Here is a 25208-nt window from a genome sequence, read left to right on the forward strand (position 1 = left end):
AAATTCTCTCTTTTTTTATTCCACTGTCTCTTTGCTTTCTCAGTGTGTCTCTTTTGTGGCTGCATGTGGTGACATCTGTTATACCGTGACCTTAACAACAGTCCTGGTGATTTATGGCTCCACATGTGGGAATAGTTTATCTGCAGGAGGTCTCCCTCGCCACAAGCTGAGAAATGGTGGAAAGACGTCTGACGTGAGAAAAGAGCAATAAAATATTCAGCCTTATACGAGTCTAATCCTGGATTTTATATCATCCATATTCTCCCGATTCACAGATCAGAAACGGCCGCAGCTTGACGCTTCAGGTTTCCGAGGCGAAAACAGCGAGTGATTTAGAGCAAATGTTTCCCGCTCTCGAAGCTAACGGTCATGAGGAGAGCAGGAATCGGGGATTTGGGGTGGATTCTTGAAGGGAAGTTTTTGTTGGAGATCAGGTTCCTGACATCCCACAAGGCTTGTCATGTTCCAGCACGGAGAAGGAGGAGGAAATGTGAAAGTATTAGTCAGCAGGAGGTCAGGGCAGCCTGCTGCAGGGAGGTTATCAGCTGTTTTTCTACAACAACACACCCACGAGCACCTGATTGTCACATGAAAATATTCTGGAAAGTGTCTCAAACGAATAAATGCTTTTGTTTAGGTATTATTTTTAACCTTAACTCTTATTTTCGCACGTCTGTCCCCTACTCTTCTTCTAGAAGCTGCAAAATGTTAACTGCAGGGCACATTTTTGGTACATTGGAACAACAGAGTAAATCTAGACAATCAAATATCTCCGAGTCAGTGGGAGCCAGCCTTAAAAAAAAAATCTAATGGGAGGGTTTTGACATGTGTTTTGAATTAATAGCCACTCCCTTCTGCAGACTGCAACAATAGCACTCTACTGTACCGTACAGTAGGACACCGACAAGAACGAGTCTGTTAAAAAAAGCTTTATTGAAGTTCGATGCAAGCCAGTCGCATTTCATTACAACACACAGGTTAACAAAAATAGTAAGTTTCCCTTTTTGTAAGACTTTTTTTTTTTGCGGTGATATAAAAGGATATTTATGTGTGTATTATAAGACCCAAAAACCCTCTTCAAAAGGAATTATTCTGCTTTCACAAAGTGTTAAAATGTGACACAAAAGCCTTCTTCATGTTTACAAACATTATTATTCATTTATGTGTTGTGTGTTAATGAGTTTTGTGACATTTCTAGCTTTCAAACCTCTTAACATGAATAGTTTAATAGACATTTGGTGAAATATGCTAACTTGCTTTCTTTCCAAAAGTTAGAGATTGATCATGTCCATTATGTTTAGGAGCTGGAGCCAGCAGGTGATTAGCATCACTTAGCTTAGCATAAAAACTGTTGCTTGTAAGAAATAGTTACAGCACAAAACTCCCTTTAAAAAACACATTCAGATGTTTTATATTTCTGTTTGCATACTATAGTGCTAACACAGTAATTGGTAGTGAAGTGACAATGAAGCTCCCTGAACCATTTTCTTTATTTTCTGAGCCCACTCGATCGATCACTCTTTGTTCAACAAAGGGCTGAAAACACACGTAATTACCATTGCTAGAGCCATTTTTAAGCCAAGACCGCCATCTAGTTGGGTCAAAAAATAAAGCAAATGGTTCACGAAGCTTCATTGTCACTTCATTAATAATCGGGCATACACCGATTTCTAACCCATTTAGTTTATTTTCATGTATTATATACTGTAAAGGGCTTCATTGGCACCTTGGGAGCATTTCAGAAGATACATTTTGCAGCTGCACCCAATCTGATTTCAATTATGACTTGCAGGGTTCAGACGGAGCGTTAACAGGCAAGACGATAGCAAAGGATTTGTTGTCAAACTGAAAAGCAAATGCGCCAATTTGGCAAAATTTTAGATTTAAAGCCACTTGACAAATATCATTGTCATGCCTGTGTTTAGTTAGTTTTCTAACTGATGGGATGATTTCCTCACCGTGGCATCCCTGGTACAGAATAAACAACAAAGATACATGTTGATTAGTGAGCTTTCGAAATAAGTCATGCTATTCGTTTCCCCCTGCTTCCAGTCTTTGTGCTAAGCAAAGGCTAATCACCAGCTGCCTCCAGCTCACAGCCATGAGAGTCGTGTCAATTTTTTCACAAACCTGTCGACAGCAGTCAACAAGAAAGTTACTTGCGTCATTCTTACAGCAACAATAGAAGCAAATATTGTATGATTTTAAACAGAAAACAAATTCAAGACCATGAATTCCGCAACTTCTACTTCTTCAAACGCAGATCAGAAAATGATCAGAAGATCAAAGAAATGTCTTCAGAGTACCTGCTCTGAAACGCCAAAAGGAACCTCACGTTAATTCTCACACTTTAAGAACCAATAAAGTGCCATCCATCAGAAAAGGACATGTCAATGTGTACATAATGTAAAAACAAAGGGATATTTTCTTCTGTGTCCATATAGTAGTGCATGGGAATGTAAACCTTTGAGAAGTCTGGATGGGAAAACACCACAACTTTAGTCCAAAAGTGTGGTTAACAGCTCTCCTATTTATTACGCCCCGGGGGGTTTTGGTGGCTTGACAACAACCTCAAACATTTTCTCGTCCTCCACAGTCCATTGAACCAGGAAAGACTTCGATAATAGATGTGTTTTCTTATTCTCGTTAATCTCATCATCGAAAACAAGTTTTTAATTATGGCGAAATCTCATACCATGTAATTTACATGTGGATGGAGCTTGTTGTCTCTGGGGTTTACTTTGGCTGTAGTTTACAATAAAAGAGCCATGAAAAGTAATAATGGGACCCATGTGTTGTATGAAGGCACTTTTCTCCAACTTACCACCATATTCATATTCTGTCCAAACAGAGTCCATTTCCGGCCTTACTTCTTAACAACAGTTCAGTTCTGTTTTCTATTTTTCAGACCTTTCTTTAAGTTCGTTTCTTGCTTTCATGCTATAAAAATCAGGAGGATTACTTCCTTTAGAGCCCCAACTCCAATTTGATTTGTTTCATTTGTTCATGAAGTTTTCAATTGTCTTGCATAATCCCATAACAAAATGGATTATTCCATCTCCAGTCACAATTGATGATATTCCTACATCTGTCAATAATTCTTCTTTGTCCCGGACCAATCCCCTCTGAGTCCACGTCTTCGTCTGTCTTTCTACTGTCTCTTGGACCCGGTTCCAGGCGTCACGGGCTGGGTGTTGACTCGGGCGTGGGGGTACGGCAAGCCTGGCGGTCCAGGGGTTCCTGGTGGTCCAGGGGGCCCTGATGGCCCTGGTTTTCCTCTTGGCCCTGTTGGCCCGATGATGCCCGGTATTCCTGGCTGACCGTGGATCCCTGGAGGCCCTGGGAGGCCATCGGCGCCCTCCAAACCTGGGAGGCCATTGTCACCTTTCTGGCCTTTCTCTCCACGTGGTCCTGGTGGGCCAAGAGCCCCTTTAGCTCCTTTAACGCCTACAGCCCCTTTATTGCCACTGGGACCAGCTTGACCCGGTACACCTTTTGGCCCAATGGCACCCTTCTCTCCAATAGTTCCACGGCCTCCGATTGGGCCTCGGTCACCTTTGCTCCCAGTGAGTCCCACAGGTCCTTTTGAGCCAGTCTCCCCACGGTTCCCTTTGGGCCCTGGTGGTCCAGGAGCACCTGTTGAGAGAGGACGGTAAGTTTAAGTGGACATTTAATATACATGCATCAGCCACTTTATGAGGTTCACCTGTTCAACTACTCCTTAACGCAGATATCTAATCAGCCAATCACATGGCAGCAACTCAATGCATTTAGTCATGTAGACTAGAGTTGTTCCGATTCCGATAACAGTATCGGAAATGGCTCCGATACTGCAAAAAATGCTGGCATTGGAATCCGCAAGTACTGGAGTCCAGGCACCGATCTGATACCACGTCATTTATTAAATGAGCTCTTAAAACAGTGGCGCTGTGCTGCGAACTGCTGCCTGCTGTTTTAGAGGGACGAGGAGGAATTGATTATGTAACACAGACACAACAGACACACACGTGTGTGGAAGCAGGTTGACGCGAGGCTTGGAGCTAAGCTAAGTAGCACTATCATGTCGGCTGTGTGGCAGTATTTCACACTGGAATCTCCCACCAGCATGCGCGCAGATGTCACTAGGGATTCATAGTGATCCCGATCTGTCCCCCTCATTTTCAGCGACAAATAGAGTATGCCCCCAGATTTATTTATTTAAGTTGCTGTTGCACTACTGTTTTGTATACTGTTTTATTTAAAAATAAATGTAAAAATAAATGGCTTGAATCTGCTCTATTTATTCATGTTTTACAAAGGGTTTAACCTGAGCCAGGCCTTACCACAATGATAATCATATCACAGTCATGCAGGTGTAGGCTGATTTTTTAAAATTATAACATACTGGTATCGGATCGGTACTCGGTATCGGGAGGAAAAAAATGCTATCAGAACATCTCTAATGTAGACATGGTGAAGACGGGCTGCTGAAGTTCAAACGGAGCATCAGAATGGGGAAGAAAGGTGATTTAAGTGACTTTGAACGTGGCATAGTTGTTGGTCTGAGTATTTCACAAACTGCTGATCAAACAACTATCTCTAGGGTTTACAGAGAATGGTCCAAAAAAGAGGAAATATCAAGTGAGCTGCAGTCTTCTGGGCCAAAATGCTGCTTGTTGAATGTGGTTCGAGATGATAGAAAGGCAACAGTAACTCAAATAACCACTTCCTTATGCCTTGTGTCACACCCCTATTGACAACATCTACTGTACCTTTTAGTATAGTGAAGTTCTGTATGAGCTCAATATGTCGAACATCCACAAGCTTCATCTCCTCCATCACCATGGACAGGTTCCTGACGTCCACGTCCAGTCGGACATTCAGCAACATGTTTTGCTGTCTCAGTGTGTCGGCCAAGTGGAGGAGTAACAACACTGTGTTGTTCAGGTTCTGCACAAAAGAGAGCAGGGCGAGGATGTGAGGGTAAAGTTAAGCAGGGGAATGAGACAATCCGTAGGAGGAGATCTTCTGCTGTACCTGTAGATCTTCAGTGTGTCTGCCCATGCGACTCTGGCAGGACGAGCTCTCGATGTTGATGTACTTGTACATGCTCTGGACGTGGCTGACGGTGGCGTTGATACTGGAGGAGATGGTGTCGATCTCCATGGAGATGGAGTTCAGACGACCATCCAGTGCAGAGAAACGCTCACCTGTCCGGTTCTCATAGTACCTAAAGAGGAATGGTTGCAGGCTACTGTCTCAGTTTTTACTTTCTTGTATGGTAATATTCTTTTTTGTGTCTACATGTTTTAGGTTTGTTTATATTATCTATTCATTGTGTTGCAGGGACATTGGTTTACATTGTTAGTGTTACCTGGAGTGGTAGTGAAGATCATGCATGTTCTCCTCATGTTCATCCATGAAAGACGTCACATTGTCAAGTTGCATCTGCAGGTTCATCACCTGGAGGAAATAACAAAAACAAATGTACTTTAGCCGTGAGACCCTCATTAACAAGCCGGTAATTCTCATACAAAGTTCAGTTATTAAAGTTGAAGATTTTCATTCAAATAAATGTCTGCTGAGTCACTGTCCATAAACGAATAAGGGAAAAGGATGATAATTGAGCCTATGGCCCAGTGACAAAAGTATTGCAATATTTTATCAAGGACTGCGACTTAAATAAAGTAAAACAATCATTAAGGGAAAGGAATTTACCTTTAACCTAAAACAAGTCATGGTATTCTCACCACTTTGCTGCTGCATGTTTTCCTTTTCTCTCCTATTATTTTTAGGAGAAAGCCTTCCAATCACAGCTGTTACATAACTTTAGGGAAATAAATTGACACCTACCTGCTGGGTGAGGTCGTAGTACACCTCAGTGGACATGGCGATCCTCTGGTGATCTGCTACGATGTTGTTTTGGAGGAAGCGCAGCGTTTGTGTGTTGCTGCTGCTGTTGGATTTTAAGGATGTCAGAACCCGGCTGTAGTTCTGCCAGTCGGTGGTCAACTTCTGGAGGACCAGAGTCTCCTCGTCTGCTTTTCTCTGCAGGGCATCGATCCACATTGTACTGGAGAGCAGAGGAAAACACAGATGACATGTGAGGTGTGTAGAACCTGATAATGTAATATTTTACCGATAATGTAATAACCCTGATGATGTAATAAAAATCTGCACTTGAGTCCATTGAAAATGTAATAAAACCTGATAATGTAATAACTTCCCGATAATGTAATGAAGTGCATTTCCCAATAATGTAATACACTTTTTTTTTTTTTACCAATAATGTAATAAAGTATAACATTAATGGGAGGTTATTACATTATCAGGTTAGCCTTCATTTCGCCAGTCCTGATAATGTAATAATTCCCCAATATTGTAATAATTTAACAGCAGACCACCCATTACTTGGGTTCAAGTGGTGATACTGTGTATCAACTCTAGCTCAAGAGCTCTAGCGCCACCAACAGGTCAAAGTTGAATGTTTATTAACTTTTGACCCGTTCATCCGTTTTTCACAAACGAGGTATCCATGACGTCACACGAATGCATTCAACAGCTTCTTGAAATCTAAAGGTGCTTGGTGTTATACTTTATTACATTATTGGTAAAAAGTGTATTACATTATTGGGAAATGCACTTTATTACTTTATTATTTATTATACACTTTATTACATTATCGGGAAGTTATTACATTATCAGGTTCTCCAAGGTGCACTGTGCAAGTGTTCAATTACTATTCGAACTATCTATCTAAATAATTGACCTACTGTAACGATGGAAAACACCTTTTCCTTGTTATTAAATCACGTGCACTACTGCATGTGGCAAAAGATTTCATCACCCCATTGAAATTTACGGTGGTATATAAAACAACTCAAAAAAAGATGGATGATAAACTCCACTGGTCACATTCTACAGTGGGTTTAAATCAGCATTATGTGTCCCAGCTGTGCCCTTTTTCTAATGGATCCCAGTTGTTATTCTTACTGTACTTTGCCTTCATAAATAATGACTTGCTTGTCAGAATATTACAGTTGTGGCTTTGGCTCTGGCTGCTTGCCCGCTGTCAGACACAGATTTTAAGCTCCCTACTTGGTCAGTTCACTAAAAGGTCATCAACATTTGTGCATGCTGCTAACAAGACGTGATAATAATCCAACATGGGGTTGATAAAATCATACAAATGCTGTCGTAGTGGTAATTTCTTAATGTGGCTAAAAATATTTGTCTGCAACCTTTTTGTTCCATAATGAAGACAAGACTTCATTTAACAATAATTGCAACTACACATCCACCTTATCAATGATGAAAAAAGAGGTGACTTAAACTAAATAAAATTATAAAAACCATAAAGAAATTGCTCCTCCTTCCCCCTACAAAAAACATGCTATTCCACATATAATTTTCTCTTTCCTGTCATCGGATGGCAGCACATTTCTCTTTCTGCACATCTGAATCGTCTTCCCAGTTCAGGGAGTATTATTTGACCATCTCTGTATCTTTTTATTCACCTGAGTGCGACCGTCGTGTTAACCTGCTGCGCCGTAGCTTTGATGTCGTATTGATCCTCCGCCATCGTCTTCATTTTCTCCTCCGTCTCCTCGATCACGTCCTTCCAGCCCTCCACCCGATCCAGGTATCTTTCCAGCGACTGGTTGAGAAGTTTGATCGACATGAGGTGGTTTTGCATGTCGCGTGTCAGCCGGGTGCTGGTGGTCTTGATGGTTTCCTGAGTTTGGGAGGCCTGGTCCAGGACCTGGAGGGGGACAAAGATGAGAGAGGCAGAGATAGTGATCAGAAATTAATAGTGTCAAAGACTGTATCTGGTCATTGTTTTTACTGTTAAAAAAGCTCAAATTTGACGATCTGCTGCTTTAAATTCTTTGAGTTTTTGGACTTCTGTTTGAACAAAACAACTGGCTTAAAGACATCCACTACTTTAATCTGAGAGCTTGTTCAGTACCTGCTCCTGTCCCAGTATCATTCTCTGGATGTCCTCAAACTCTCTCTTCAGCCTGCTGATCTCCTCGCTGTACAGAGTCACGTCCAAGCAGCCTGAACAGTTCGAGGAGGAGCTCAGATCTAAAAAGTTGGAGTCGGATGGAAGTAAGGCAGGATGGAAAAAAAACGTTTTAGCTGTCTGTTTATGATATATTATAAAAGCTTCTGGTAACCATATGTGTCAGAGAGAAAAATATGTTCTGAACTCCCCTGACATCAAAATTAATCATCTGTACTGCTTCACACTTCATGAATGACCTTAATACTTGGTCCGTATGCAGGGTCCATGTAGTTGGAAAAACAATCACAGCAAAAGGTCCATTTAGTGGCTGTTCAGGTTCAGATCATCTTCTCCCGCAGATGGGAAGGTACTAAATATCACTACATGTAACTGTTCCAAACAGCTACTAAAAGGTCATTCTAATGAGGATGCTTTTGCCAAATTGAATTTTTTCAAGCCAACATGAACAAGAAGTAAACTTGAACATTTATGCAAAGATCTTTACGAGGGATAGGTGTTTAGAAGAAACCTGCCAACTCAAACATCTATAACGTTAACGATCAATTAATCGATTAATCATTATGTTTTAAAAACATGCATAGATGGGCAAAATAAAAGATAATAATAAGTAATATGCTGAAGCCTGTTTTGATAACGGACGATTTTATTTTGAAAGGACGAAAAGAGACTTCCTGTCGATTGTAAAACTATCTCAAGTGAGGTGAAACTGTAAAGATAATGTCAAGGAGTTCAATGTTTTATGTTTTAGCCCACAAAGAGGCATGAGGTTAGTTTTCACAGTAATCTACATATTTAAGCATTTTTTTGTGTTTTAAAAAGTTCTGGATGAAATTAAACCTAGTAATTCATGCTAACCCTCAAAATCAGTAGAAAGGGAAGCCACATTTTCCATTTGTATATTAAAAAATACCCTTTTCTTTTTAATTAAGAACTCTTTATTTGCTGTGGGAATAAGAGTTTTCCTTTGCTTTTGCTTTCCCATAATGTTTAAGGATCAATAAGGTAGTTTTGGTAGTATATTGATATATTGCTGTATTTTGAGTGTGTTTTACAATGAGTCATCATAGCAATTAAGCTAGTCTAAGTTTGTCGAAAGAGAAACTTAAATTCAGAAGGTGTACTGTATTTTTTATGTTTAATGAGGAAAATTAAGTATAAGAATATTGTTCCTTTGAAATTGTATGAGTTTATTTTGTTTATTTAGTAGAATAAAGAAGATAAAAGATCTTTTGGATCACACAAGAAAACCCTGCACATACAAATATAGATATAGCAGCAAATGCCAGTTTCAGGGCTGACTGTGGCCAGATGGAAAATTACCCTTGACTTGACATTAAAAAAAAGATAATTTTTAAGTAAATTCAGCTACTTTACCGTCTATTCCTTGCTGAACCCTGGTGATCTTCTTGTGGTAGACGGACTCCTCCTCAGACAGGCTGTCAACCTTTTTGAACACTGGAGACACAGACAAACTGATCAAGTTAATCACAGGAAAAAATGTTCCAGGGCGTCAGTTCAGTGCAATCAATGGAAAATCAAAATCTGAAAGCTGAGGAGTAGATACAGAAATGATTACCATCAGCACTACTGCCGCGTTAACAGGATATAGGAAGTATTTAAAGGAGTGAAAACAGGAAGTTGTAATTTAAGCCCTGACAACTAAACATGCAAAGTTTTCTTTAGCTAACAAATGTAACCAAAACACTGATGAATGATGGTTTAGCCAGCTGGCCCGGTCCTGCTCCTGAGTCCCCACATATTTCCCAAGAGAGCAACAACGATTTAGTGAATGTGAGTTTGTGAGAGTGTGAGTTTGTATAATGCTTGTTAGCATCCTCAGCCCTGACTCAGGGGATTAATGGAAGTCTGCATATATAAATGCTTCCACATGCTTTTGCACATACAACCTGCTCTACTGTATTAGCTGCTGTGACAGTGATGCTGAACATGGCTCAGGGCTTTTGATAAATTCTGTGCAACAAAGCTTAGAAATGTTATTATAGACTGTGTGTAAAGCATCCACTATAGGTTTCCTCATATGCAATAACAGCAGTATTTATTTTATAATGCCTTGGATGAGACGGCATGACAAAATGTATTTCACTATAAATAACTCTCATTTTTTCCATAAAGCAAAGAGCTAAAAAAAAATGTGTTACTTTGTTCCAAATTTGTTATTTAACAGATTTTTGCTGAAGAATGTGTTTTTTTTTATAAAACAGATGTTCCACAGGGAACAGAAAATCAAAGGTTATTTGTTTCTGTTTTTCCTCATGCACATGCACAGTTGGGAGTTGCAGCCAAGTGAAATATCTTTTCTGTTTATACTTAAGTTTCCAGGGCTTTGGTGTTGTACAGCTGTGCTGGAAGTTGACACAAACACAAACTCTGGTAGTGTGTATGAAGCATTATAAAAGGGCAGCGATACTGTGTTGTGCATGTTTATGTGTGTGCTGGCCTTTTATACAGTCTATGGTGTTGGCACGCATTTGGGTACAATCAATTTAAATGTTGATCCATTTTTGGATGCTTAATTTCCTTTGCTGATGCTCAATATACCATAGAAATATGGCTGGTATCTCCAACACTCGACAAGTCACACAACAACAATCTAGACTGAGTTTCCTTGATTTGAAAAGATTGGGACGCCGTGTAAAATGTAAATAAAAACACAGCGACAGAGTTTATATTTACAAAAAAAGTTTGTAAGTTTCCAAGTTTGAGCCTTAGATATCTTGTCTTTGAACTGTATTCAATTAAATGTGGGTCGCAAAGGATTTGCACATCATTGCATTCTGTTTGTCTAAAGTTTGTCACAGTGTCCCAACTTCTTTGGTGTCGGGGCTGTATATTTGATTTTGGGGTGAACTTTCCCTCTAACACCAGGGGACTGCTGAGAGTTCAAGTGTGAGTACATGTAATAAAGAAACACATTTTGTTACAGTCAGCCAAGTTTTTTGATCAGAAATCAAAAACTGAGAAATTCCAACCTCATCTTTGACCGTAAGGCAGCACAATACCTGCAATATGTCTTCATGTAACTGCCACATATGTCAGTAAATTAATATTTTAATATGTTTCTGTGCCTGAATACAGTTTGTGTTGTGAGATTTTACATCGCTCTCAGCAAGCCCCACTCTCTCTCTCTCTCTCTCTCTCTTTCTCTCTCTCTCTCTCTCTCTGAGATCCCTGAAGTGTAGTTAAAGATGAAGATTTACAGCTTTCAAACCCAATAAAAGGTGATGTTAATGTGAAAAGCATCTGTTGGTGCTGAGCAGCTGTCAGGTAAAACATGGCACACGGAGCCCCGGACCACATTCATTTGATCTATGGGAGTTAAATGTGTGTGGTGCATTAAGACACACACACACATTCATAGGAAAGTCTGATGTTTTCCCATGACAAGTCCACTTCTCACATTTTCTTAATGCATGGTGTCAGCATTAATCAGGCGAGATTACCTAACTAATCACCAGGCTGTTGACAGCACTCAACCTTAGAGAGATTAATGTCTCTGAGAGAGTCAGGGAAATAATATATGGACTATTTCTGGCTTCGAGACTTTTACTTCATAGGATTTATTGATTGCAGTTTGATTGTTAAAAGAAAGCTCACCAAGTGACGCCAGCACGGCCACAGTGATGATGAGGAAGGCAACAAATCCATAGAGGACTTTGACAGCCAGCTGGAGAGAGTGACTCTGCTGGCACCTCATACAGCCCCCTCTGCTACGACCTGGAGGGAATATGTACAGGAAAAATATATAGAGGGGGAAAAAAGTCAGAATCTGATACACTGTAAAAAAAAAAAGATAAACAATAGCTACTCAATAAAATTGAGGCAACAGATCGCACGCAATATTATTAATTAAAGGAACACTCCACCGTTCTTTCATATTAAAACATGTTATTCGGTCAAGTAAGACGAGTTGATACAGACCTCTTGCGTCTCAATGCGTGCACTCAATCGCCCTGGCACGCGGCGCCACTTGGCTAGCACTTAGCTTAGCCAGCTTAACTCCTGAAAAATCTTCTCCCCTCAGGAGTGATGATATTACTGCGCCGAGTCGAAGTGCTCCCAAGTGCTATTCCGCCATACATTATAGTTATCCTTTTTATCCGCTTAGAAAAGCGCCACGTTTTATTTTGTGTCGCCATACTTGGTCGTTTAACTACTCGTGTAGCTGTATTTAAATAGGGAAAACGTGGAGGAGTTTGGTCGCTTCTAACTGTCCATCTGTTTGGATCCTAATGAATGAACTGGGCTAAGCTAAGTGCTAGCCAAGTGGCGCCGCGCGCCAGGGCGATTGAGTGCACGCATTGAGACGCAAGAGGTCTGTATCAACTCGTCTTACTTGACCGAATAACATGTTTTAATATGAAAAAACGGTGGAGTGTTCCTTTAAATCTAACTACTTTACAAGTTGAGTTAATAACAACTTAACAGGAAGTGACTGTCAATTAAATGATTATATTTAATGTGGTCAAAACAAGTTTATGAGAAAAAAAATCTCAAATTAATGGTATAAAAAGTTACAAATTTGTGAGAAAAAAATCTCAAATTAACGGTAAAAAAAGTTACAAATTTGTGGGAAAAAAAATCTCAAATTTGTGACCAAAAAATCTCAAATAAATGGTAAAAAAGTTGACAAGATTAAAGTGGCAAATCTACGAGAAAAAAAAGTGCAGATTTACAAGATTTAAAGTGGTGAATAAAGTGAAATAAGTAGATTCCATCTCAAACATTTTTATATTAAAGTTACTTAAACAACTACCTCAAAATCAAGGACGCATTTATATTTAATACATTTTATCAAATATATTAAGTAAAATGAAATGACTACAGAATAATTTATTACAGTGTATGCATGTGTGCCTAAATTTGATTTTATTACTCCACTCTGTTGTTGTATGGCGAAAATTTAACCGAAATTTAACTAATTTTAACCGTTTTATTTATTTATTTATTTTCAAACTTCTCTTTATTGTTTTTTCTTTCTTTCGTAATAAAGCAGGTACATGTTCATTTATGCTTGAAATCAACACGAAAGAACAAAATGATAGTAGAAAAATAAAAGCAATAAAAAAACGACAAAAAAACCCCTAGGTGGAGTCAAATCTAATATCAAAACAAAAATAAGGTTTACAAATAAAAGAGATTTAATATTAATAATACAACTTGGAGGTTGTCAAGTTTTCCAAAAATGTACATTTGTTAATTTTTTTATGGGGTTATATTTAGTATAATAGTCCATAAATGTTTGCTATGTTGTGAAAAAGGTACTTATCTTACCTCTCAGGGTGAATTTTATTTTTTCTAACTGCAAATGTTTCATTATATCATTCATTAAAGCTTGATAGACTGGAGGATCTTTTTGTTTCCAGTTCAGCAGAATTATTCTTCTTGCTAACAGTGTCACAAAACAAATCACATTCTTCTGGTTGTTTGATTTAACCGTTTTATTTTTAACCTGAATCTGCAAAATTGTTTGCTATTTCTGTTAAATAAATGTAATTGAGGCATTACTTCCTTCTGAACTGCAGGAGAGTTCCACTCTGACAGGCAAATCCTTATTTATACACAAATCATGCATGTAGGTACACATACATGGCCTATTTGTATATGTGATGGGTGAAAAAAACAGAATTCAGATGACATTATTTGTTTTTGTTAGACATGTGTGTGTGTGTGTGTGTGTGTGTGTGTGTGTGTGTGTGTGTGTGTGTGTGTGTTTGTTGTGTGTGTGTGTGTGTGTGTGTGTGTGTGTGTGTGTGTGTGTGTGTGTGTGTGTGTGTGGCCTTCACCTCTAAATGTAGGCATTTCCTCCTCTCCAGTAAAATCCTCCTCTGAAAAACAAGACAAGAAAAAAATGCAAACATGATGTTCTACTACTGACCAAATAAATAAATCCTAAAATATATAAACTTGAATATTTGTAGTGTTTATTGTTATGCCGTTTTGACCTAGCTCAGCTTAGCGTAAGGACTGGAAAAAATGTGAGGAAACTGGCATTGATGCTTCTAAGACAATATAAAAGTTTGACCATTACCTTTGAAAAGCTGGTTCTCGTATCCACCATAGTTGTCTGCCATAAAAAGGAAGAAAGAGACAGAAAAAAGGCATTTAACTCATTGAAACGGAATCTTTTTTTTACGGAAGTTTTTTTACTTCAGTCATAAATCATATAAACTAGCTGCCACCAAGGTTATTATAGTTAACATAAACTAACGAAATAACGAAAACTAGAATTGAAAAAACATTTTCCTTAACTGAAATAAAAATAAAAATGAGAGTTTTTAAAAAACGATAACTAACTGAAATTTGTGGTTACAAAACTAACTAAAACTAACAAAAATTAGAGTGGAAATTAGTTTTCGTCTTTGTCAACTTTTTTCATACGTAAACCTTTTTGGTTGATATGAAATCTATTTCATCTATCTGGTTTTATGACTTAATAAACTTATTGGGGCTGAGATGGATCAGACATGGAAGACAGACAGGAAATAAAGGAACATTTATTGTGACTTTTTTTAACTTGGCACCCAAGAAATACCCCATTACAAAAAAAAATAAAACTGATAAAAACTAAACTAAAACTAAGCATTTTCCTTTCTTGTTAACTAAAACTAGCAAACTCACTAGAAAAACGAATTAAAGCTAACTGAATTTGAAAACAAAAATTCACAACGAAATTAAAACTAAAACTAGTGAAAAAACAAAACTATTATAACCTTGGCTGCCACACAACGCCCCTGCAGCCTCTGTACTGTACTGAGCATGTTCAGTGTGAGGCTGCTATCTCAGCACAATATAAAAACGAAGGTTTTTGCTCTGCTCAGATGTTTTCCCAGCTCACTCAGCCCCGCATCGGTGCAAACTATGAGAACAGTTGTTGGTTTTGTGTGCTGATTCTGGTGGGAGTATTGTGTGTCTGAGGAGGTTGTCATCACACACTCACTGCTGGGAACAAATGAAATGAGAAGCATGACGTCCACAGAACATAACCAGAGGGCTCAATAAACCACACAAGGTCTAGAATACATTCAATGTCATGTTTCCATAACTGTATGTAACAGGACTGGACTTTATACAACACGTCATTAACTGTACACCACCCAAACTGGGACCCAGCCCCACACCTTGTGCACTTTATGTTTAGGAAGCAAAAACCCTCAGGGGAGCTGCAGGAGGCTGTCTCTGCAGAAAAAAAGAGCAGTCAAACACACTCATATACACTCTTAAACAGGAGAAAAAGAGGTCTGGCAGGTTGTTGACTAGCTGAAGAAAGACATTTGGACACTCTGCCATGGTGCTGTGTTGATTCTGCCAAAAGAGCTGGCCTTAAAGCAAACAGTGTCAGACTACGGAAACATTGCTGTATAGTGTAAAAGTATGTGGTTGCACATGTTACTGTAGACCTGTCCCTGAAAAATGAGCACAGCTAAACGACTTAGTAATGGCGTTTCTGATTGTGGAAATGTGGAAAATGTGTTGACTGAGACTAGACAGATGTGATGTAATTTAAAGGAATATTCCACCCAAAAATGATGTAAACTGAGTATTAAATACTCGCCACCTGTAAGGTTTAAGGCGGCTCTGAAAGTTCTCAAGATTTCTCCTTGCTCTGTCACCACATGTTGTATGAACAGCCCTTCTAATTCTGCAGGTAATCACGATTTATACTAAGCTTCTTGCAGATCCCTTAATTGGAGTTTTTCTGAATCCAAGCAGAATAAGCCATTTTATGCATAAGAATTGAGCTACAAATTTCGTAGAGCAACCTTTGTACCGAGGTTATAATAGTTTGGGATTAGTTTTAATTAGTTTTTGTAGTGAGTTTGCAAGTTTCTATATTTTTCAAAGTGCTTAGTGTTACTTTAATTTTTCTTAGTTTTTTGTAATGGGGTATTTGTTGGGTGCGAGATTCAAAAAGGACACAGCAAATGTTGCCTTTATTTCCTTTGCCTTATCCTTCTAAGCCCCAATAAGGTTATCAACTCTTGCTCTGGGTGTTTTGAATTTTTAAGGCAATATTTTTCAATTCTAGTTTTCCTCATTTCATTAGTTTTCGTTAACTTTCATAACCTTGCTTTGTATAACCTTGCTTGCAATGAGTGTTTGGTGCTCAAAACAGATTTCTAAATTACATTACTTAAATTTTTAAGCAACACATTCGTGGGTTGTTAAGCTAAAATGCTAATGATCAGATGCATAAAGACACTTTTGTTGTGTGTACCTCCCACTGTGCAACCCTTACTTTGGTCTCTTTATTGTGTTTTTATGCAAGTGAAAACATTTTAGGTTTAACTAGATTTCCTAGTTTATGGTTCATTTTCAGTCGTAAAAAAGATCTTTTATAATGGAGTTTTATTCCATTTCCTGAAGCCAATACACAATGTTGCACAATTCTTTCTGAAACCAGAATGCTGTGGGTCAATATCTGTGGTTGACCACATAATCAGCTCAACATGAAGAAAAGTGACCTCTCATCGAGAGAGAACAAGAGAAAAATGGCTGGAAAGAAAATAAAATCAGAAGCAGTTGCACACAATGTCTGATAAAGATCCAAAGTGCCAAAAAAAACATAATTTATAATAAATAAAGTACATTTAAGACCTAATCATTCCTCATGTAATCAACACTTCAACACTAGACTGTTTTATTGCAAACATTTGACCTAAAAGTGAATATTCATAATCAATCTAAATGGAAAACTGTCTAATTTCATTCAACGCTTAGAGCGTGTAGCATTATGTGATAGGTGGTGACACAAACTGGGATGAAATTTAAGAATTTAGATTGTTGGGTTTTCCACAGCTAAACTTAGATAAAATTAAATTACACTTAAACTGAATAAAGAAAACACATGATACCATCTCCAAAAACAACCTCAGTAAAGTTTTGATAAAGAAAAGTACACTTGGCCCGTAAACGCCACGATGAGGCAAATGTTTATGTCAGTCAGCGGTGGAAGAGCTGAGGTCAAATCTGAGTCACAAAACACTGAGGCTGACATAATGATGGAGGGAGGAGAGAGTAAGAGGAAAACAGGAGGAGAGGAATAGAGGATAGGAAGCAAGAGGACAAAGAATTACACGTCCGCACTTCCTACAACACGTCACCTGAAGCTATGACGTGTGCTGACATTTAGATAGAAAAGGCACCAAACTGAACAACACAACAGGTTATTCTGTGATTATCTTCCTAAATTACCCCTATGAGCATGATGTCATTGTGTGTTCAAAAGCACATGTTGTTTAGTTCGTTTAAGTCCAAAACCTCTTGGTTAAGGAAAGGTACAAGTAAAAAGGAGTTCATAGATACAGTCATGGAAAAAATTATAAGGCCACTTTTGTTTTCTCCTTGCTTTCTTGTTCATTTAATGCCTGGTACAACTAAAGGTACATTTGTACAAGAGTTTAAAGTTTTAAGAGCTGATATTTATCCATTTTCCATGGTTTTCTTGATAATGACTTTGGGTGTTATCAAGAAAACCATGGAAAATGGCTAGATATCAGCTCTTAAATTAAACTTAAAACAATGGTCTAATAATACGTATTTTCCATGACTGTGTTTTTGAATGATTTAAAAGTGACAATTGATCCACAACTCCCCTCAGCTCTACAAAGCACTTTACCATCTTTCTGCTTTTTGTGTTGGATTTATAACCCACAACTCTAAAGTTTTGGTTCACTCTCTCTCTTGTTTCAGGCTGCAGCCATTTCAGTTGTTCTGATATAACCACTACTCACTACCTGCCCAACAACAGAAGACTGACCAAGTTAATGACCAGCTGGTGAACTCAGTGGTTCAACTAGTAGATAAACAGCCAGAGATTTTTCTCAGGATCAAGGGAAAACCAACATGCTGCTAATGTTTAGCAGTTATAAAGTGAAACTATACAAATGGTGTGTTAATAGCTTGTTCTGCTGGTCCAAAGTGGCCAAAAGTTGCATTACAACATGGAACAGAGAAAAAATTCACCAATTTTAAACAACAAATATCAATGAAAACGCAAACCATGAAGTATGGTGAAGGTATTGGTAACATCATTATTCTGGGTTCCAGTGGAGGGATTTCATGTTCCATAGTGGACAGGACACTAAATTGTATTTCAGAGACTCTCCCACCCTGATTAAAATACATTTCAGTGGGAAAACTGAATTCTTGTCATTTTTTGGACTTCTGCGGCATGGAAATGATCAGATCCAAATGTCAGCACATTATTTGCTATTGGCAGCTGAAATTGCAAAGTATCTCCATCAGTGTCCACCCTCAAATATCTGCCTGCTCCTCAGTTATGTTTCTCCTCCTTCACCTCCCTCCCTCCCTCTATTTTTCTCTCTCCTCATGTTTTCCCTGCTGTCTCTGTGGAAAAAACCCTCATGTCCGTCTCGTTAGTGAGGAAGTCAACCTGTCCAATACTCACAGAGCAGAAACGAGCTGAGCTGACAGCAGCACAGCCGAGCCCCTCCCAGGTCGCACCTTTACGCCCAGGCAATGGCAAAACACGACTACTGAAACTGAGTTGGGTTCAATCTTATTAAGCGGACACACATACACACACTTTCTTTGTCTAATTTACACTTGCTTGCTACACTATCATAAATTTGGTCATATTATATATAACAATATAAAGTTGTTTTCTTATCTGACGCCTATCGACTGGATGACGTCATTCATTTTTAATAGAGAATAAAACAGATTATAACCAGTAAAATGAAAGACAACTGCAACAATATTATTATTTTTTGTGTGTGTTTTGTTGTTGATGTAAAGCATCGTTGAGTGTCTAGAAAAGCGCTATACAAATTGAATGCATTATTATTATAATATTAAAGCTTTGTCAGCTAAAATGACAAACTGAGCAGTACTACATACATGTTTCTATGGAAAAACATGTAATGCAACTGCATTTTTTATAATGTAAAAGTTATGGATTATTTGTAGTTTAGTGTTCTACAGAAAAGACCAGACCAGACGTGTTTCTGGCTGTTTATCCAGACAGTGAGGCAGACTGAGGATGGAAAACTTTGGTTACAGTTTGAATACACGTTGCACTTGTGCTGTGACAAGAAGTAAACATACTGTAAGGATGTGTATTTAAAGCCCAGGCTTTAAGAAATGTGTTTAACAAAATCCAACAGAACTGAACATTTCCAAGAGTTTTTCCAAAGGATGTAGTACTGAACAGTGGATTATTCAACAGAAGTATAAGGGCAGGAAAATTACTGTTTCTAATTTTTGCCAAGAATACTTTTTGTGACTAATTATGTCACAAAGCATTTAAGTGGTATTTTGACACCTGGCACCTTCATTTTGTAATTAAAAACTTTAAAAGCAGCTGACCACTGTGCGATGGTCAAGGTTACTAAACTGAAAATAATACGTCTGCTAGCCACAGAAAAACTACAGTACCATTAAATATTGTGTTTGGTGAAATAAGAACTACACTCCACAACCATAAGTATGTGCACACACCAACATTACACCCATATGATGGTTTCCCTTCCCCGAACTGTTGCCAAATATCAGACACAAAGATCTCCACACTGCACTAGTCGTTTTAATTTAACAGAACAACATTTCAATCTGCCAAAGATCTTTGTTAGGCAATGTCAAATCAACATAAACAAGCTGAACAACCCACAAATACATCACTCAGGTGGATGTGATCTGCATGATTGAGAGTTAAACTACTCTCAGATTCTGTTGTCCTTCCTCCAAACTGTTGCCAAAAAGTGATGATTTTTGTTTTCTTTTAGTGTGAGAGAAGGTGAAAGATTAATATTTTCTCCCACGTTTGTTGTTTACCCAGCTCTTTTGAGAACATGCTGAGCATTCCGTTTCATGGTTAACATAACATGAGTAAACATGTTACATATAGCACAGGTGGAGATAACCTGATAGCTCTTTGTACAGTATAAAGCCATTTCAGATGTGGATGATGATGTTTGGCCCTGGAAATATTTAGATTAGCCTTTTCTCTTAGCCATCTATCTATAAAGCAAGAAGCGTCTGTGTGTGTGTGTGTGTGTGTGTGTGTGTAGGGCATATCTCGCTGACCGTTATAAGATTTCGTATGTGGCTTGCACATGGCAAGAAGTTGTGCATCATCGATATTGACGATTCTTTAATTCGTTTTCGAAATATCATTATTTACGTAGAACGTGTTGCAGCATTGCACTGTTTCCGATCGGACGCCTTTTAGGGGAGCTCCGCCCCATTGTGTGATAGACCTACACCTGGTCAGTAACACAATTCACTCTGGATTTCCAGCCTGACTCATCTCATCTGTAAGTCTATTTAGCCTACCTATCTTTTTTAGATAGGTTTTTTAGAGTTTTAAAGTGGTTCAATTTTCCAATAATATTCAAATAGTTTCCAGAGAATATCAATGTTCAATGTGTATGTGCTGGATGGTGTGCGTACCTTATGAAAAGTAAGTGTTTTATGGAGTTGCAGACGTTGTTGTAGCGTGATTAGCATGCTAAGTGGATATTTAGCTTTATTCACTTCTTATGTTGTATTACTATGTAACTCAGGGATGACATTAGTGTTGCTTAGCGTAATGCCCATAATCATTTGATATGAGATACTTACATGCAATATAGTATATCAGCTAATGCACTCTGCGTTATGTGCTATCTCGCGATTAGCATGCTAAGTGGAGATTTAAGCCCTTTCTTCCGCATCAGTTTGATCCATTGAAAACAGTAAAATCAAAACTTTATTACCTGACAGCTAAGCATAATACGGACGGAAAGGAAGCGTTTCTGTGTTATTTAAGGTTACACTGGCAAGAGGCATTAGCATTACCTACAAAATAAAATCTCGCACTATACCAATACATACTTCCTACGAGCACTGCACTAGTTAGAGTTAATAGAAAGTCTGGTGACAACAAAGAGCACTGACCAAGAGAGTGAAAATGGGTTGATATGTTCAGATGGAGTTTAGTGGACCAGCCTGACCACATGTGTGAAAATACCATGGATGGCAAGAAGCAAGTTTAGCAAACTTTTCTTAGGATTTGTGATGGTTTCTAATCAGTTCCATAGGGACACACGTAAAGGTAAAGGTGGGTATTGATTAAAGAATGACCCACAGGGTTATGATCAAGTGCAAGCAGGGCCAGAAGATAAGCTTTATGAAGTACAAAAAAATTAAAATAAAATATCAGGATGTTGTTCTTGAACCACATGGAGTCTAAGCCCTCCTCCCTCGGTCCATCTGTGTTTGTGAACGCAGCGCCAGGCCTTTACTCGAGTCAGCTAACCATCAGCACAATTTCATGTTTGTGGTTCCTCTGTGGTGGTTCTTCTCAGGGGTTTTTGGACTTTCCAAACCCCTTCGCCACCCTGTCCCTCCCTTCATTCCCCCTCTAGACCTTACTTTCATCAGGGGATTGTGTAAAATAATAAAAGCAGCCCCACATGTCCTGTAACCTCACCAAATCACTCCTTGGTGCGATTTAAAATGCTAATAGATAAACATGCATATGTTAAACATGTCATGCTGTTGTAACATGTTCCTGTCTTTCATTAATTCATTAAAATGATTTTAACCAGAAAATTCCCCCGGAGAACCTCAGTAAGTTCCAGCTTTAAGTGAAACCAGGAGTCCCGAGATGGGCCCTGCTCCAAATCAGAGTGGAGGTCTTGACCACAACTCATAAAGCCAAATGAGTCCCTTTCCAAACCTCTGTTGACATCCAAGCCATTTAGGTGCCCTTTGACTGGAATGTGTGGTCTCCTCGCAAAACTATAAACGCCTGGTATGTGTTGCTTCAGACTGCATAGCTCAAGTTATGGACGAGCCATTACAAGAAAATGTTCTTTTACTGTGGTTCCAAAGTGAAACGGGAGATTTTTTGGAGTCACGATCCCATAAATGCATCATGTTTTCTCAGGAATAAAATCACTCTGGACAGCCTGGCTGAGACACAGAGACAAGCCTGGTTAGGTTTACAAGGCTCCGAGGCCAAAGGGCGTGTACAATATTCTCTAACGCTTAATTTGCAGGCCTCTCAGTGGTATTTTCACTTGCCCTAATTTCACACAATCACCCTCTTGAAGGAGGTTTACAGAGAGAGAATGAAAGATAATAACGAGAAAATCTTTTCAGAAGAAAGATAAAATTTATGGTTAAAAGTATGTGGTCATCTGAATTAGCAATGTGGACATGATGGCACCAGCTGTTTGGTCAAACTTAACCTAGTTATAATGACATGGTTTACTAAAAGGGATATTTAAAACACGTTCTTACTCCCAACTGGCCACCTGTGCTTGGTCTGGAGCCCTTGGTGTCACTTTTTAATGCAAAGGGTAACCCAAAAGTACACACAGAAATATGTTAACAGCAGTTTATCAGTATTAAGCTTCAGTGTTGCCAGTACATCAGAATAAATGTGAAAAAAAAAAACGAGTAAAAACATACAGACGATACTCCTAACCAAACACCACGACCATCTTAATTAAGTATCTAGTTGCTGCACATTCAACATGTGCGGCTTTACTGCTAGAGTTTGGTAAAAACAGGATAAAGTCCAGCAGAAACATTTGACAATGAACCCAAGCGAGCAAAAATAAATGAAAAATTGCACGCTGCATACAGAAGGAACAAGTCAATATAACGTTCTCCTTCTTCTCCTTACAATCCAAATTCAAAATGCTTTGATTGTAAATTTATAACACTGCAAACACAGCAAAAGTGGAATTGAAAACAAGGAAATCTGTCTCTCTTTCTGTACCTCCCTTTCTCTTCTCCACTTCCCTCACTCTTTCCTTCTCCTTCGCCAGCCATACACCTGCCTCACCTCCTCTGACTCCCCCCTCCTCCTCCTCTCCAGCCCTGGTAGGAATGTATGAGGCAGCATGTTTAGTTCTGGTCGGGCAGGGCTGGATTCACGCTCAGCAAGACTGGAGACCACATTAACAGACCTCCTGTACTGTCTGGCTGAGAAGAACACTGTATATGTTCTTGGGAGTTAATTTGCTGTATCGACGAGTTCAAGGCAGCTCCTCAGGACTCAACAGGAGAAGAGAAACAGTGTCTACACTTGACATTTAGTTTAATCTGATTTGCTTTCAGCCCACCATAGTCTAATTTGTCCCACCAGTTTTATAATGAAACGAAAACATATTTTACATTTCTCAAAAATAGCATAAAATATCTCTAACATCTTTATTGCTGTTGCTTCAGCAAAGCATGTCTCACTCTCAAAGACAAGAGAATGACACTCTCCTTTACCCACAGCTCACGCCAAAGTCTGGCATCACCACACAGCCAGCATACGGTTATGGTCCGGTTACGGTCATTTCTTCCATGAGTTCACCTGGAACTCCCAAACAGCAAGCATGTTAAGTCTGTTTCTGTCTCTGTAGTTGTTTTGGCTGTTTGCTAAGCCATAACTACTATACAAAATTCATACTTATTTTTGAAACAATAGGCCTGAATTTCTGAGCTTCTCAATTGGCAACTGTCCATTTTGCCACAACTGACAACATAGCTAGCAGACTTTATCAGCTGTAGCTAGCTAGCTAGCTAACTAATCTAACTTTTGCTGAGTCTTCAGCTGACAGCTTTTTATGCTTCCAGCTGACTCATGCTAAAACAGGAACCCTTTAAAAAGGGATTTTATGAAATATGAAAGAAAACATAAAGTGTTGGTTACATGATATTGTGCAGTGCATTATTACAGTATAGAGCTAGTCAGTAATAAGTAGTTTGATAAGAAAAAAACAAGATGAGAAATGGCTGTTAGGATGATGACTAAACAACTGTAACACCATCATAGGTAATGTTGGCTGCAGTTGTTTGAGTGTAAACTAACCAGTAGGTAAAACTGCTAAGCTCTGATTGGATAATTGCTCTTTTTTTATTTTTATAGCAAATGGTCAATTAAAACTGCACTAAACTGAAACACTGTTGAAACAAAATCTGAGGAAAGAGACACTTCCAAGTTGGAAAAAGAGAGGAAATAAGACAGTAAGATTTCAGTTAAGAACAATAATAAATACAAGAATATGTCCATATTATGCCCATTACTGTTCCTAATGAATAATTCAACACTTCCTAACATCTTTTCAAGCTGCTACCCCACATGTGGGATTCATTCCTGCTCCCTCTCATTCCCCTCTTTCCCACAGTATCCTCCCATCTCTGTCAGCCTTTCACTGCTCATACTGTACGTCTGGGAACCATGCACTAGACCTGGCCCTCTTCAAAGCCAGTGGCAGCTCTCATTTCATGCCATGTTGTGAAAAAGCTCAAATTCAGATGTTATGTTTTCACTCGCTCGCTTTTAAAGGGGGATATTAAGTCAATCTGAGGGAGACTGGCAGGGCTAGAGAACATTTTATGTTTTATGAAACGGGGCTGTGGTGTGCACACACACACATATAGAGATTTAAAGCTGACTGATCAAAGTCTCACATCCAAAAACAACAAACCGGCACTTTCTCAGGATTCACACTGCCAACTCTCAGAGCAGATGAGAAGCATATGTGGTCGCTGGTGCTCTGTGCAGGTGCCTGTCTGCATGCCACAATGACAGATACTGTTCCTGTCTCCATTTCTAAGTAATTTTCACACCAGAAAATGCACACAGGTTAGGTAAGAATTTTTTTTGCAAGACTAGAGAGTTGGAAGATGGAGCAGGGGGTATTAAAAGTACTCAGAATAAACACACTATAACAACATTGAAGAAATAAGAGAAATTACTCTACCTTTCATGATTCGGCTTTCAAAAATCCTTTCTAAATAACTTGTAATTTAGTTTGTTGACGCTCAACTTAATGGTGGGGATATTGCAGTTTCCAGGAACAACAAAGGTAGTCAGCAATGCACTTTTGAGGTGCCAGCAAAGTCATTCGTGACACATTCTCCAATTTCCAAAGAAAGAAGAAAGCCCAAAAGTCCCAAAATGTCTTACTTCCACATATTTGAAAAAAAAGGTAAACAAAAACACTTCAGGATTCTGCCACATTGAAAGTTACTCCATATGGAAATAAATGCACCTCTGCAACCTAAGAAAAAAACCCCAATCTGATTCCTTGATTATTTCAAATACTCTTGCACGTCTATCAGTTCTGCAGGAAACTGGTTAAAAAGCTCCTCTTAAGTTTTGAACATGTGTGTTTGCCTGCAGCTTTCTGGCATCCTCCTTCTCCCATCCAGAGCCTGAGGAAACTAAACC

At 38.7% G+C, this 25208-nt stretch overlaps 1 protein-coding gene across 1 annotated transcript; it reads right to left on the reverse strand.

Moving 5' to 3' along the window:
• Positions 1-914: 914 nt before the first annotated feature.
• On the reverse strand, positions 915-25208 carry scara3 (scavenger receptor class A, member 3). Its single transcript, XM_059357198.1, has 12 exons — positions 24739-25208; positions 14058-14093; positions 13813-13854; positions 11624-11743; positions 9383-9463; positions 7949-8067; positions 7497-7741; positions 5833-6052; positions 5354-5442; positions 5017-5209; positions 4752-4929; positions 915-3636 (listed from the first exon to the last, which is right to left on the reverse strand). Exons 1-12 carry the CDS (start codon positions 24743-24745, stop codon positions 3152-3154), a joined length of 1815 nt encoding a protein of 604 aa, XP_059213181.1. The 5' UTR covers positions 24746-25208; the 3' UTR covers positions 915-3151.

This window comes from Centropristis striata, chromosome 18 (assembly GCF_030273125.1).
Source record: "Centropristis striata isolate RG_2023a ecotype Rhode Island chromosome 18, C.striata_1.0, whole genome shotgun sequence".
In the NCBI taxonomy this organism is placed as follows: Eukaryota; Metazoa; Chordata; class Actinopteri; order Perciformes; family Serranidae; genus Centropristis; species Centropristis striata.

Bases quoted from the DNA above. Each gene is read 5' to 3' on its own strand.
- scara3 (XM_059357198.1), bottom strand. The intron at 11,744-13,812 runs GTGAAGGCCACA...TATTCCCTCCAG, and splicing joins GGAAATGCCTACATTTAGAG to GTCGTAGCAGAGGGGGCTGT. The intron at 5,210-5,353 runs GTAACACTAACA...ATTCCTCTTTAG, and splicing joins GATCTTCACTACCACTCCAG to GTACTATGAGAACCGGACAG.